This window comes from Eucalyptus grandis, chromosome 7 (genome assembly GCF_016545825.1).
Source record: "Eucalyptus grandis isolate ANBG69807.140 chromosome 7, ASM1654582v1, whole genome shotgun sequence".
NCBI lineage: Eukaryota > Viridiplantae > Streptophyta > Magnoliopsida > Myrtales > Myrtaceae > Eucalyptus > Eucalyptus grandis.
In genome coordinates, this window is record NC_052618.1 from 9,659,299 (window position 1) to 9,671,689 (window position 12,391).

General features: G+C 40.7%; 1 protein-coding gene and 1 long non-coding RNA gene across 2 annotated transcripts; both read left to right on the top strand.

The window, feature by feature from the left end:
* The first annotated feature begins 800 nt into the window (after positions 1-800).
* On the top strand, positions 801-6,336 carry LOC108960966 (disease resistance protein At4g27190-like). Its single transcript, XM_039317405.1, has 5 exons — positions 801-3,383; positions 3,972-4,073; positions 5,299-5,625; positions 5,806-6,078; positions 6,193-6,336. The coding sequence occupies exons 1-5, from the start codon at positions 801-803 to the stop codon at positions 6,334-6,336; spliced, it is 3,429 nt and encodes a 1,142-aa protein (XP_039173339.1).
* A 5,054-nt stretch (positions 6,337-11,390) lies between these two features.
* LOC120295603 lies at positions 11,391-12,175 on the top strand. The gene is made up of 2 exons (XR_005552968.1): positions 11,391-11,437; positions 11,656-12,175. It is a non-coding gene; the product is annotated as an uncharacterized LOC120295603 (long non-coding RNA).
* Positions 12,176-12,391: the final 216 nt, after the last annotated feature.

A 12,391-nucleotide genomic window follows, 5' to 3' on the forward strand; every position in this document is an offset into this window, starting at 1 on the left:
AGCAGTACAAGTGAAGAGAGAGATTGAAAGAAAAAGAGAGGCGGCAGAGATTTCTTTCGTGAAAGATGATTCTTTCATATCGATATTTTCCTGTTTCGAGGATACTTTTTCGCTTTTTTTTAAAGGTTCCAGGGTGAAGAAATCATGAGACGGGAGGATTCTTTCATTTATTCCCTTCATGTTGAGGATTCTTCCTCACCTTTCAAATCAGATACTTGTCTTCTATGACAGAGAATTCTTTTCCTCCAGCATGGGGGATCCTTCTTCAAATTATTCTTTTCTTGGCCGAGGAAAAATGAGATGGTCTTCACGACTTTTCTTGGCCAATACCTTCGTATATATTTTGGGAGTTTCACCCCGTCTCATTCAGACATCTGTCGCATTTCCTATCTCGAATTTTCACCGTCCTTCACTGTCTTCTTCCAGCCACTAGCTCTCTCTCTCTCTCTCTCTCTCTCTCTCGTGTTCATTGTATTCATCCTATTGAACCTTTCCTCTTCTTCAGCCGCTTCGTTTTTGGGTTCCATCACTTCAGCCTTCCTCAGCATATATAAATTCTCAACTTTCATTTCTCTCCAAAGAGGAAGGAAAAAAATCAGAAAGATAGAAATAAAAAAGCGGGAAAATGGCGGATATTGTTCTGTCTATAGCTTCCAAAGTGGCGGAATACCTGGCGGCTCCAATTGGTCGTCGATGCGGCTACCTGATATTCTCCAACAGCTACGTTGGCCAACTGAAGGAAGAACTTGGATGACGCGAGGGTTGGGCTGCAGCGCTCGGTCGTTGATGCTGAAAACAACATGAGGGAGATAAAACGCGAAGTTAACAGATGGAAGAATGATGCAGAGACTGTTGCCAACAAGGCGTGCGGCATGCTGGATAACGAGGGAAGAGCCGAGAAAACTTGCTTCTGCGGGTGGCTTCCCAACCCAAAGGAGCGTTATTGTCTCGGCAGGGACGCGAGGAAGACAGCCCAGGCCATCCAGGCACTCATCCCACAAGGTAAATTCGAGAGCGTCTACTATGAGAGTGCTCCGCCGGGGCGTGTCACTGGCACTCCCGATGTGAATTCCTCAGCCGGTGATGGGGGCGACACTATCGCAGACTCGCGAGCTTCCGTCTTTCAGGGCATAATGAAAGCTCTGGATGATGAGAAGCTAAGAGTGATTGGGGTCTACGGGCCTGGCGGCGTGGGGAAGACTACGCTATTGGAGGAAGTCGAGAAGAAACTCAGGAAAGTGAAGGGACCGTTCCACATGATCGTCAAAGCAAAAGTGTCGCAGATTCCTGTCTCGAAGAATATCCAAGATGAGATCGCTGACGCCTTGAAACTGGATCTGAAGGACGTGCAAAGCGAAAGCGGCAGAGCAAATCGTCTGTTGGAGAGATTACAGTGGGATCCAAGTGAGAAGGTTCTCATAATATTGGATGACCTATGGGGGGAACTTGATTTGAAAGCGGTTGGAATTCCTTCAAAAGACATGAGCGGGAAATGCAAATTGTTGCTCGCATCTAGATTCAAGGATGTGCTGGAGCAGAAGATGCTTGCTGATCGAACATTTTTTCTTGGAGGCCTAAACGATGACGAAGCTTTCAGGCTATTTGAAAAGACGGTCGGCGACAGGCTCCAAGGCGAGGAGGAATTGAAAGTAATAGCGGCTCAAGTGGTGAAGAAGCTTGCAGGTTTGCCTCTTTTGATTATCTCCGTTGCAAGCACCTTGAAAAATAGGGGTGTGTCTGCATGGAAAAACGCTTTGACAAAAATAGATGTGAAAAAAATGGAAACCATAGTGAAGTTGAGTTACGACCATTTGGAGAGCGAGGACGAGAGGTCTTTATTCTTGCTCTGTGGTTTTATCGGCGGGACCATTTCAGTTGAAATTCTACTTGGACTAGGCATGGGGTTGGGCTTCTTTGAGGGATACAATAAGACGATACAAAGTTCAAGGGATAGATTGAATGCTATGCTCGAAAGCCTCCATTCCATTTGTTTGTTGCAGGATTGGGGCAATGACGAGGACAATGTGACCATACATGATCTTTACAGTGAGGTGGTTGTCTCAATTCCATTTAGAGGTCAGAATTCTCTTATGATGAATAGCAATTATGGCTCGTGGTCAAAGGAAAAGCTCGAGAACTGTTGGGCAATATGCCAAGTTAATGCTGTGAGTGATGGGCTCACTAAACTAATGACATGTCAATTTCCCTACTTGAAGATACTCATTTTGTCTTACTTTAGAGACTGGTGGATGAACCTATGTGATGAAGGAGATAGTTGTAGACTAGATTTCGTACGCATGAAGGAGCTCCAAGTCCTGTATCTTGACTCCATTGGTTTCACCACTTTACCTTCCTCGATCAGAATCCTCGAGAACCTCCGATCATTATATTTTACCAATTGCCTTTTGAGGGATGTGGCAATTATTGGCAAGCTCAAAGCATTGCAGATCCTTAGCTTCGAATGTGGTTTAATTCCTGGGTTCCCTAAAGAAATCGGGGAACTGACGAATCTGAGATCATTGAGTCTAAAAAAATGCATCATGCATTACGCATTCGAGCCCAATGTCTTGAAAGGCTTAATCAACTTGGAAGAGTTATATATGAGGGAAAACTCTTATCAATGGATGGATGAGGATGAAATACTGTCGGAAGGTAGGCTTACCGAGTTGAAGAGCTTGACAAAGCTAACTTCCCTGGAAATATCAATCTATGGTCCCACCGTACTCTCCATGGATGGTGACCTACCATTTAAGAACCTGAACAGATTTTGGATTCACATAGGAATTGCATCGATAAGTAGGGAACTTAAAGGTTTGAGAACCATGATGCTCAATTTGGAAGGGTGCAATAGTATTCTTTCAAAAGAATGGGTCCAGAAAACTCTACAAAAGACTCAATATTTATGTTTGGAAGGATTGAGAGAGTTCAAGAAGAACGCTTGCGAGTTGTGCATCCAAGGATTTCCGCAACTGAAGCATCTCGACATTCAAAACAGCCCATCAATAAAGTATATTGCTAGTTCATCCAATAGTGCTTTTACAATTTTAGAGTCTTTGTTCCTCAATTATCTTATCAATCTGGAGAAGATATGCCATGGCCACATCGCCTCCAAGTGCTTCAGCCAACTAAAAGTTGTGACAGTCAAAGATTGCAACCGATTGAAATATTTGTGGTGTTCTTCACAAATGCAAAACCTTGTACACTTAGAAGAGATTAAAGTATGGACATGTGACTCAATTCTAGCCATTGCAAGAAAAGATATGGTCCCTGATGATTACAGAGTTGAGTTGCGTTACCTACGTTGCCTGGATTTGGTTAAGTTACCAAATATGACAAGCTTTTGCATAGGAGATGAAATTACATCAAAAGGTGTTCCAATTCAGGTAACTTCTTCATTTACTCCCTATGTCAGTTTGTCACATTGAGAGGGTATAAGTTTCATTCACATACTACACATATCTATTCACATTCAACTATAGGTCGAGGGAAGCTTTCTTTCTACGACTGCTTTTTTATTTCTATTATTTTTTTCAATTTTAAATAATTGCACTAATTAATTGGGCTCAAGCGTTTCTAATATGACTAATTTATTGCTCATAACATTTCTAATGAGTAGAAGAAACAGTGTATTTAACGAATGAACCTTCAAAGAATGAACGAAATAAAATAATTTCAAACGGAGGCGAACGAAGAGCCACGTAACAAAGAAGTCCACATAATTCACGTCCCAACTTCATGCAAGTTGGAACTGATTCCAACACATCATGCCAACATAATCGTGTCAACGTCACCTATTTTGCAGATATTTTGGGGACATTTCCTTCTCCATTTTTTCAGGCTCGACGAAAGATCTTAAGCTTTCGCTCTCCATTCAATTAAGTTTTAAATTTTATATTGATTGATTAAGTTTTTGAGGTTTTTAAAAGCAATAATCCCATTCGTACACTTTGGGTCCATTCATATTCTTTCAGGCAAAGGTTGTGGATGGAAGAGGAGGAGATGAAGGGACAGAGTCAGTAACCACTACTTCAGATTTACAGAATACTTATTCAGATTCCTTCTTCGATGGAAAGGTAAACATCCCTTCTCTTGAGATTTTACCCATAATAGCCATAGATACTCAGTATGCTAGGGCAGGTAACAATATCCCTTTGAAGATTCTTATTTGGTTTATTTGTTAAAATGTGTTCACAATTTATAACTACCTTTGTCAATGAATATTATTTCTTCCACTGCATTGGATTGGTGATGAGGATTAGGCCAAATTATCAAATTTTTCACTTTCATAATCTAACGCATAACTCTTATGAGCAGATTAGTTTACCAAACTTGAAGGAATTAAAGCTTAATTCGGTGGGATTCTTCAAAAGGATATGGCACGATGAACTTTCCAGAAGTTCCTTTTGCAAATTGGCCACAATCACCATTGAAAGTTGCTCCGACCTACTCCACATCTTCCCCTCAACAATCATAGGGAGATTGCACAACTTGCAAAGTGTCAAGGTCAAAAACTGTCAATCCTTGAAATCATTGTTTGATTTTGAGTCCCTATATTCAAATACGGAACAAACCGTGGTATTGGCCCCAGAATTGATAAGCATCAACGTTGAAGCCTGTCCCTCCTTGGAATCGTTGTTTAATTGTGGGTCCTATGATTCAAATGACAAAATTGTATTACTCCCCAAATTGGAGGAAGTGAGCGTGAGTAGAGCAAATAGGTTGAGATACATGGTAATGAGCCACTCTCAAATAGTTTTGGGCCTTCCTTGTCTTGAAGTGGTCAGTTTTAAAAATTGCTCTAACCTGAGATATCTCTTCTCCAAATATACGGCCACAACTCTGGTGAAACTGCAGGAGCTAGAAATTACTAAATGTGAACAGATGAAGGAAGTGATTCTTGAGAAAGAAGCTAGTCGATTAGAGGCTGAAGCGATGACTTTCTCTTGCTTGAGTACATTAACACTTGAGGATCTCGATAACCTGATTAGTTTTGGTTCAGGAAGTTGTTCATACTACTTTTCCTCCTTAGAAGATCTAAGAATTGTGGGGTGCCGAAACTTTGGAGGGTTCATCCCGAGTCCCATGAGTGTCAAGAGGCAGCTAGGCAAGACGATAAAAAAAAATCATGAATCGCCACAACCACTGTTCAATGAGATGGTTCGTTCTATTCTATATCGTGATCATTCATATTCTCGTATTATCATGTTTTATAATGAAAAATGTAATGAATTTTTTTATAATGAAAAACTTAATAAATTTGTCCAACTTATCCTCCTTTCTCACATTATCCTTATGCAGGTCACATTTCCCAATCTAAGAAATCTAGAAATTGAAGGCGTTCCATGCAAAGAGCTATGGAACGATAATGTTCCGGCGGATACCATTGTTTCTTCCCAGCGAATCCTTTTGGAAAATGTCAAGGTTAAAAACTGTCCATCCTTGAAATCGTTGTTTGATTTTGGGTCCCTAGATTTAGATACGGAACAAAACGCGATATTGCTCCTTGAATTGGTAAGGATCGACGTTGAAAGATGTCCCTCCCTGGAATTATTGTTTAATTGTGGGTCCCTTGATTCAAATGCGGAGCACAAAATTATATCGCTCTCCAAATTGGAGACAGTGAGGGTGAGTGGAGCAAAAAAACTGAGACACATAGTCATGAGCCATTCCCAAATAATTTTGGGTTTTCCTAGTCTTGAAACTGTCAGTGTTGAGGATTGCTCTGACCTGAGATATCTCTTCTCCAAATGTACGGCCACAACTCTGATGAAACTTCATAGGCTAACAATTATTAAATGCAAACAGATGAAGGAAGTGATTCTTGAGAAAGAAGCTAGCCGATCAGAGGCTGAAGTGATGACTTTCTCTTGCTTGAGCAAATTAACACTTGAGGATCTCGATAACCTTATTAGTTTCAGTTCAGGAAGTTGTCCGTATTACTTTTCCTCCTTAGAAGATCTAAGAATTGTGGGGTGCGGTAACTTTGGAGCGTTCATCCCGAGTCCCACGAGTGTCAAGAGGCGGCTAGGCGAGACAGTTGAAGAAGATGAATCACCACAACCGCTGTTCAATGAGATGGTTCGTTCTATTCTTTACCGTGATCATTCGTATTCTCGCATTATCATGTTTTATAATGAAGAATGTAATAAATTTGTCCAACTTATCCTCCTTTCTCACATTATCCTTATGCAGGTCACATTTCCCAATCTAAGAAATCTAGAAATTGAAGGCGTTCCATGTAACGAGCTATGGAACGATAATGTTCTTGCGGATTCCATTGTTTCTTCCCAGCAATTCCTTTGCAAAATGTCAAGGTTAAAAACTGTCCATTCTTGAAATCGTTGTTTGATTTTGGGTCCCTAAATTTAGATACGGAACAAAACACGGTATTGTTCCCTGAATTGGTAAGGATCGACGTTGAAAGCAAGATCCTCCCGGAATTATTGTTTAATTGTGGGTCCCTTGATTCAAATGCGGAGCACAAAATTATATCGCTCTCCAAATTGAAGACAGTGAGGGTGAGTGGAGCAAAAAAGCTGAGACACATAGTCATGTGCCACTCCCAAATAGTTTTGGATTTTCCTAGTCTTCAAACTATCAGTGTTGAGAATTGCCCTGACCTGAGATATCTCTTCTCCAAATGTACGGCCACAACTCTGATGAAACTTGATAGGCTAAAAATTATTAAATGCAAACAGATGAAGGAAGTGATTCTTGAGAAAGAAGCAAGTCAATCAGAGGCTGAAGTGATGACTTTCTCTTGCTTGAGTACATTAACACTTGAGGATCTCAATAACCTGATTAGTTTCGGTTCAGGAAGTTGTTCGTATTACTTTCCCTCCTTAAAAGATCTAAAAATTGTGGGGTGCCACAACTTTGGAGCGTTCATCTTGAGTCCCACGAGTGTCAAGAGGCAGCTAGGTGAGACGATAAAAAAAAATGATGAATCGCCACAACCGCTGTTCAATGAGATGGTTCGTTCTATTCATTACCGCGATCATTCTTATTCTCGCATTATCATGTTTTATAATGAAGAACGTAATAAATTTGTCCAACTTATCCTCCTTTCTCACATTATCCTTATGCAGGTCACATTTCCCAATCTAAGAAATCTAGAAATTGAAGGCGTTCCATGCAAAGAGCTATGGAAGGATAATGTTCCTGCAGATTCCATTGTTTCTTCCCAGCGATTCCTTTCGGAAAATGTCAAGGTTAAAAACTGTCCATCCTTGAAATCATTGTTTGATTTTAGGTCCCTAGTTTTAGATACGGAACAAAATGCGGTATTGTTCCCTGAATTGGTAAGGATCGACATTGAAAGCTGTCCCTCCCTGGAATTATTGTTTAATTGTGGGTCCCTTGATTCAAATGCGGAGCACAAAATTATATTTTTCCCCAAATTGAAGAAAGTGAGTGTGAGTGAAGCAAAAAAACTGAGACATGTGGTCATGAGCCAGTCCCAAATAGTTTTGGGTTTTCCTAGTCTTGAAACCGTCAGTGTTAAGAATTGCTCTGACCTGAGATATCTCTTCCCCAAATATACGGCCACAACTTTGGAGAAACTTAAGTGGCTAGAAATTACTAAATGCGAACAGATGAAGGAAGTGATTCTCGAGAAAGAAGCCAGTCGATCAGAGGCAAAAGTGATGAGTTTCCCTTGCTTAAGTGAATTAACACTTGAGGAGCTCGATAACCTGATTAGTTTCAGTTCAGGAGTTGTCCGTATTACTTTTCCTCCTTAGAAGATCTAAGAATTGTGGGGTGCGGTAACTTTGGAGCGTTCATCCCGAGTCCCACGAGTGTCAAGAGGCAGCTAGGCGAGACGATCGAAGAAATTGATGAATCGCCACAACCGCTGTTCAATGAGATGGTTCATTCTATTCTTTACCGTGATCATTCGTATTCTCGCATTATCATGTTTTATAATGAAGAATGTAATAAATTTGTCCAACTTATCCTCCTTTCTCACATTATCCTTATGCAGGTCACATTTCTCAATCTAAGAAATCTAGAAATTGAAGGCGTTCCATGCAAAGAGCTATGGAACTATAATGTTCCTGCGGATTCCATTGTTTCTTCCCAGCGATTCCTTTCGGAAAATGTCAAGGTTAAAAATTGTCCATCCTTGAAATTGTTGTTTGATTTTGGGTCCCTAGTTTCAGATACGGAACAAAATGCGGTATTGTTCCCTGAATTGGTAAGGATCAACGTTGAAAGCTGTCCCTCCCTAGAATTATTGTTTAATTGTGGGTCCCTTGATTCAAATGCGGAGCACAAATTTATATCGCTCCCCAAATTGGAGACAGTGAGGGTGAGTGGAGCAAAAAGGCTGAGGCCCATAGTCATGAGCCACTCCCAAATAGTTTTGGGTTTTCTTAGTCTTAAAACTGTCAGTGTTGAGAATTGCTCTGACCTGAGATATCTCTTCTCCAAATGTACGGCCACAACTCTGATGAAACTTGATAAGCTAACAATTATTAAATGCAAACAGATGAAGGAAGTGATTCTTGGGAAAGAAGCTAGCCGATCAGAGGCTGAAGTGATGACTTTCTCTTGCTTGAGCAAATTAACACTTAAGGATCTCGATAACCTGATTAGTTTCGGTTCAGGAAGTTGTTCGTATTACTTTTCCTCCTTAGAAGATCTAAGAATTGTGGGGTGCCGTAACTTTGGAGCATTCATCTCGAGTCCCACGAGTGTCAAGAGGCAGCTAGGCGAGACGATCAAAGAAAATGATGAATCGCCACAACCGCTATTCAATGAGATGGTTTGTTCTATTCTTTACCGTGATCATTCGTATTCTCGCATTATCATGTTTTATAATGAAGAATGTAATAAATTTGTCCAACTTATCCTCCTTTCTCACATTATCCTTGTGCAGGTCACATTTCCCAATATGAGAAATCTAGAAATTGAAGGCGTTCCATGCAAAGAGCTATGGAACAATCATGTTCTCGCTGATTCCATTGTTTGTTCCCACCGATTCCTTTCAAAAATGTCAAGGTTAAAAACTGTCCATCCTTGAAATCGTTGTTTGATTTTGGGTCCCTAGATTCAAATACGGAACAAAACGCGGTATTGCTCCCCGAATTGGTAAGGATCGACGTTGAAAGCTGTCCCTCCTTGGAATCATTGTTTAATTGTGGGTCCCTTGATTCAAATGCGGAGCACAAAATTATATTGCTCCCCAAATTGGAGAAAGTGAGGGTGAGTGGAGCAAAAAAGCTGAGACATATGGTCATGAGCCACTCCCAAATAGTTTTGGGTTTTCCTAGTCTTAAACCGTCGGTGTTGAGAATTGCTCTGACCTGAGATATCTCTTCTCCAAATGTACGGCCACAACTCTGATGAAACTTGATAGGCTAACAATTATTAAATGCAAACAGATGAAGGAAGTGATTCTTGAGAAAGAAGTTAGTCGATCGGAGGCAGAAGTGATGACTTTCCCTTGCTTGAGTACATTAACACTTCAGAAGCTCAATAACTTGATTAGTTTCGGTTCAGGAAGTTGTTCCTATTATTTTTCCTCCTTAAAAGATCTAAGAATTGTGGGGTGCTGTAACTTTGGAGCGTTCATCCCGAGTCCCACGAGTGTCAAGAGGCAGCTAGGCGAGACGATCGAAGAAAATGATGAATCGCCACAACCGCTGTTCAATGAGATGGTTCGTTCTATTCTTTATCGTGATCATTCGTATTCTTGCATTATCATGTTTTATAATGAAGAATGTAATAAATTTGTGCAACTTATCCTCCTTTCTCACATTATCCTTGTGCAGGTCACATTTCCTAATCTAAGGAATCTAGAAATTGAAGACGTTCGATGCAAAGAGCTATGGAATGATAATGTTCCTGCGGATTCCATTGTTTCTTCCCAGCGATTCCTTTCGGAAAATGTCAAGATTAAAAACTGTTCATTCTTGAAATCGTTGTTTGATTTTGGGTCCCTAAATTTAGATACGGAACAAAAACGCGGTATTGTTCCCCGAATTGGTAAGGATCGACGTTGAAAGCTGTCCCTCCCTGGAATTATTGTTTAATTGTGGGTCCCTTGATTCAAATGCGGAGCACAAAATGATATTGCTCTCCAAATTGGAGACAGTGAGGGTGAGTGGAGCAAAAAAACTAAGACACATAGTCATGAGCCACTCCCAAATAATTTTGGGTTTTCCTAGTCTTGAAACTGTCAGTGTTGAGGATTGCTCTGACCTAAGATATCTCTTCTCCAAATGTACGGCCACGACTCTGATGAAACTTGATAGGCTAACAATTATTAAATGCAAACAGATGAAGGAAGTGATTCTTGAGAAAGAAGCTAGTCGATGGAGGAAGTGACTTTCCCTTGCTTGAAGAACATTAACACTTAAGGAGCTCGATAACTTGATTAGTTTCGGTTCGGAAGTTGTTCGTATTATTTTTCCTGCTTAGAAGATCTAAGAATTGTGGGTTGCCGTAACTTTGGAGCGTTCATCCCGAGTCCCACAAGTGTCAAGAGGCAGTTAGGTGAGACGATTGAAGAAAATGATGAATCGCCACAACCGTTGTTCAATGAGATGGTTCGTTCTATTCTTTACCATGATCATTCGTATTCTCGCATTATCATGTTTTATAATGAAGAATGTAATAAATTTGTCCAACTTATCCTATTTCTCACATTATCCTCATGCAGGTGACATTTCCTAATATAACAAGTCTGGAAATTAATGATATTCGATGCAATGAGTTATGGAACAATCAAATTCCCACCAATTCCTTTCAGAAGTTGGAATCTCTTAAATTGAATAAATGTGACAATCTCCGACGTATTGCCACTTCTTATATGTGGAGGAAGCTACAGCGTCGTCTTTTGGAATTAAAAGTGATTTCATGCCGTTTGATCAAGATCATATATGAAGGTGATGGGACGGATACAGATAGTGGTAAATTGAGGTGGTTGGTTTTATGTGATCTCGAAAACTTGAGGTACATTTGGCAGAACGATAGTCTTCCAAACATCCCATTCCCAAATTTGATATACGTAGAGGTCGTGAGGTGCCCCCGTTTAGAATTGCTTTTCCCTACCTTCACTATGAAATTTCTTGGGCAAATTGAAGAGCTGGTGGTGGAGTCATGTGAAAATATGGAACTAATTGCCGGTCATGAAAAATGGGAAGAAGCAACCGACACCACAATCACCTTCTTCGAGTTAACTGCTCTTAAACTTTTCAAGTTGCCGAAATTCAAAAGCTTCTTACCTGAGAAATACTCTGTAAAATTCCCGTGCTCCGAGGACTTCCCATCCTTCCAAGTCTTGAGTATAGAAAGCTGTGGAGTAGAGCCGGACCAAGTCCTTGGTAACTGGCGTAGACACGAACGGGCACGAAGCTCTCGCATGCTACCCGAACGAAGATTTTGCATGCCAGCGAACGAAGATTCCACATGCCATATCTTATGACTTGAGGTATTCCTTCAATATTTCATTGCTTTGGTTTGGCTCTTTGTTCCTTTGAATCGAAAATCAAATTGTATTAGCTGAATACACAATTCTCAGTGGGACCCACACGCACTATACATCACGTGGCCATCTCTCTTCTTTTCTCTCTCTCTCTCTCTCTCTAGCTCTCTTCCTTACTCTCTTCAACTAACGATCTACCGATGCCCTTTTATCCCATCCACTAGCAGCCGCCGCCGAGAGTCCATCGCTGGCCACCACACGACATGGCACGCTGATAAGGGACAAAGAATAGAGAGCATTGATCGAAGGCTCTCAGTGATTTCAATTGAATCCTTTCCTCTCACTTCGCTGCTGGTCGTCACCGCTTCCCAATCACCACCCGTTCCGCTGCCGCGAAGAAGTTCTGTAATGCCGGAGTGCTCGAACTTCAATCATGGCTGCCTGCTTCGACGATTCCTTGATGTTGCTTCTGTTATCTCCTTACTTATGTCCGAAGTCAATTGCTATAGGTAATCGTTCTTCATTCAACTAAACCACATGTGCTCTGTTAGTTACTGTCTGTGTGCAAATCGTAAGTGATTGAGGTTGTATTAATAATTTGAACCGGTGCTTCTCAGCCGAAATGTGTACCACCTGTTTGATGAAATCCCTGAACTAAGTCGGTGTGTATTTTTTATTCAGTTCTTGACCAAGAATTCCTTTGATTACTAGATTGTTGATCTATTCTGATCTATTATGGTCATATAAGCGTATTTGAGTTCTATTTCTTCATAAAAAAATCACATGTATTTAATTTCGAACCTGTTTTGAATATGCTGAAACATTGTCAATATATGCTGATTCATGACTGTTGCAGGCCTGAACTGATGTCAATTGGTGCTTGATTTTATGCTATTCCACTCAAGTGAGCATTGTGTAGTGATAGAAGATTGTATAATGGTGAATTTCATGTTTGCTTGG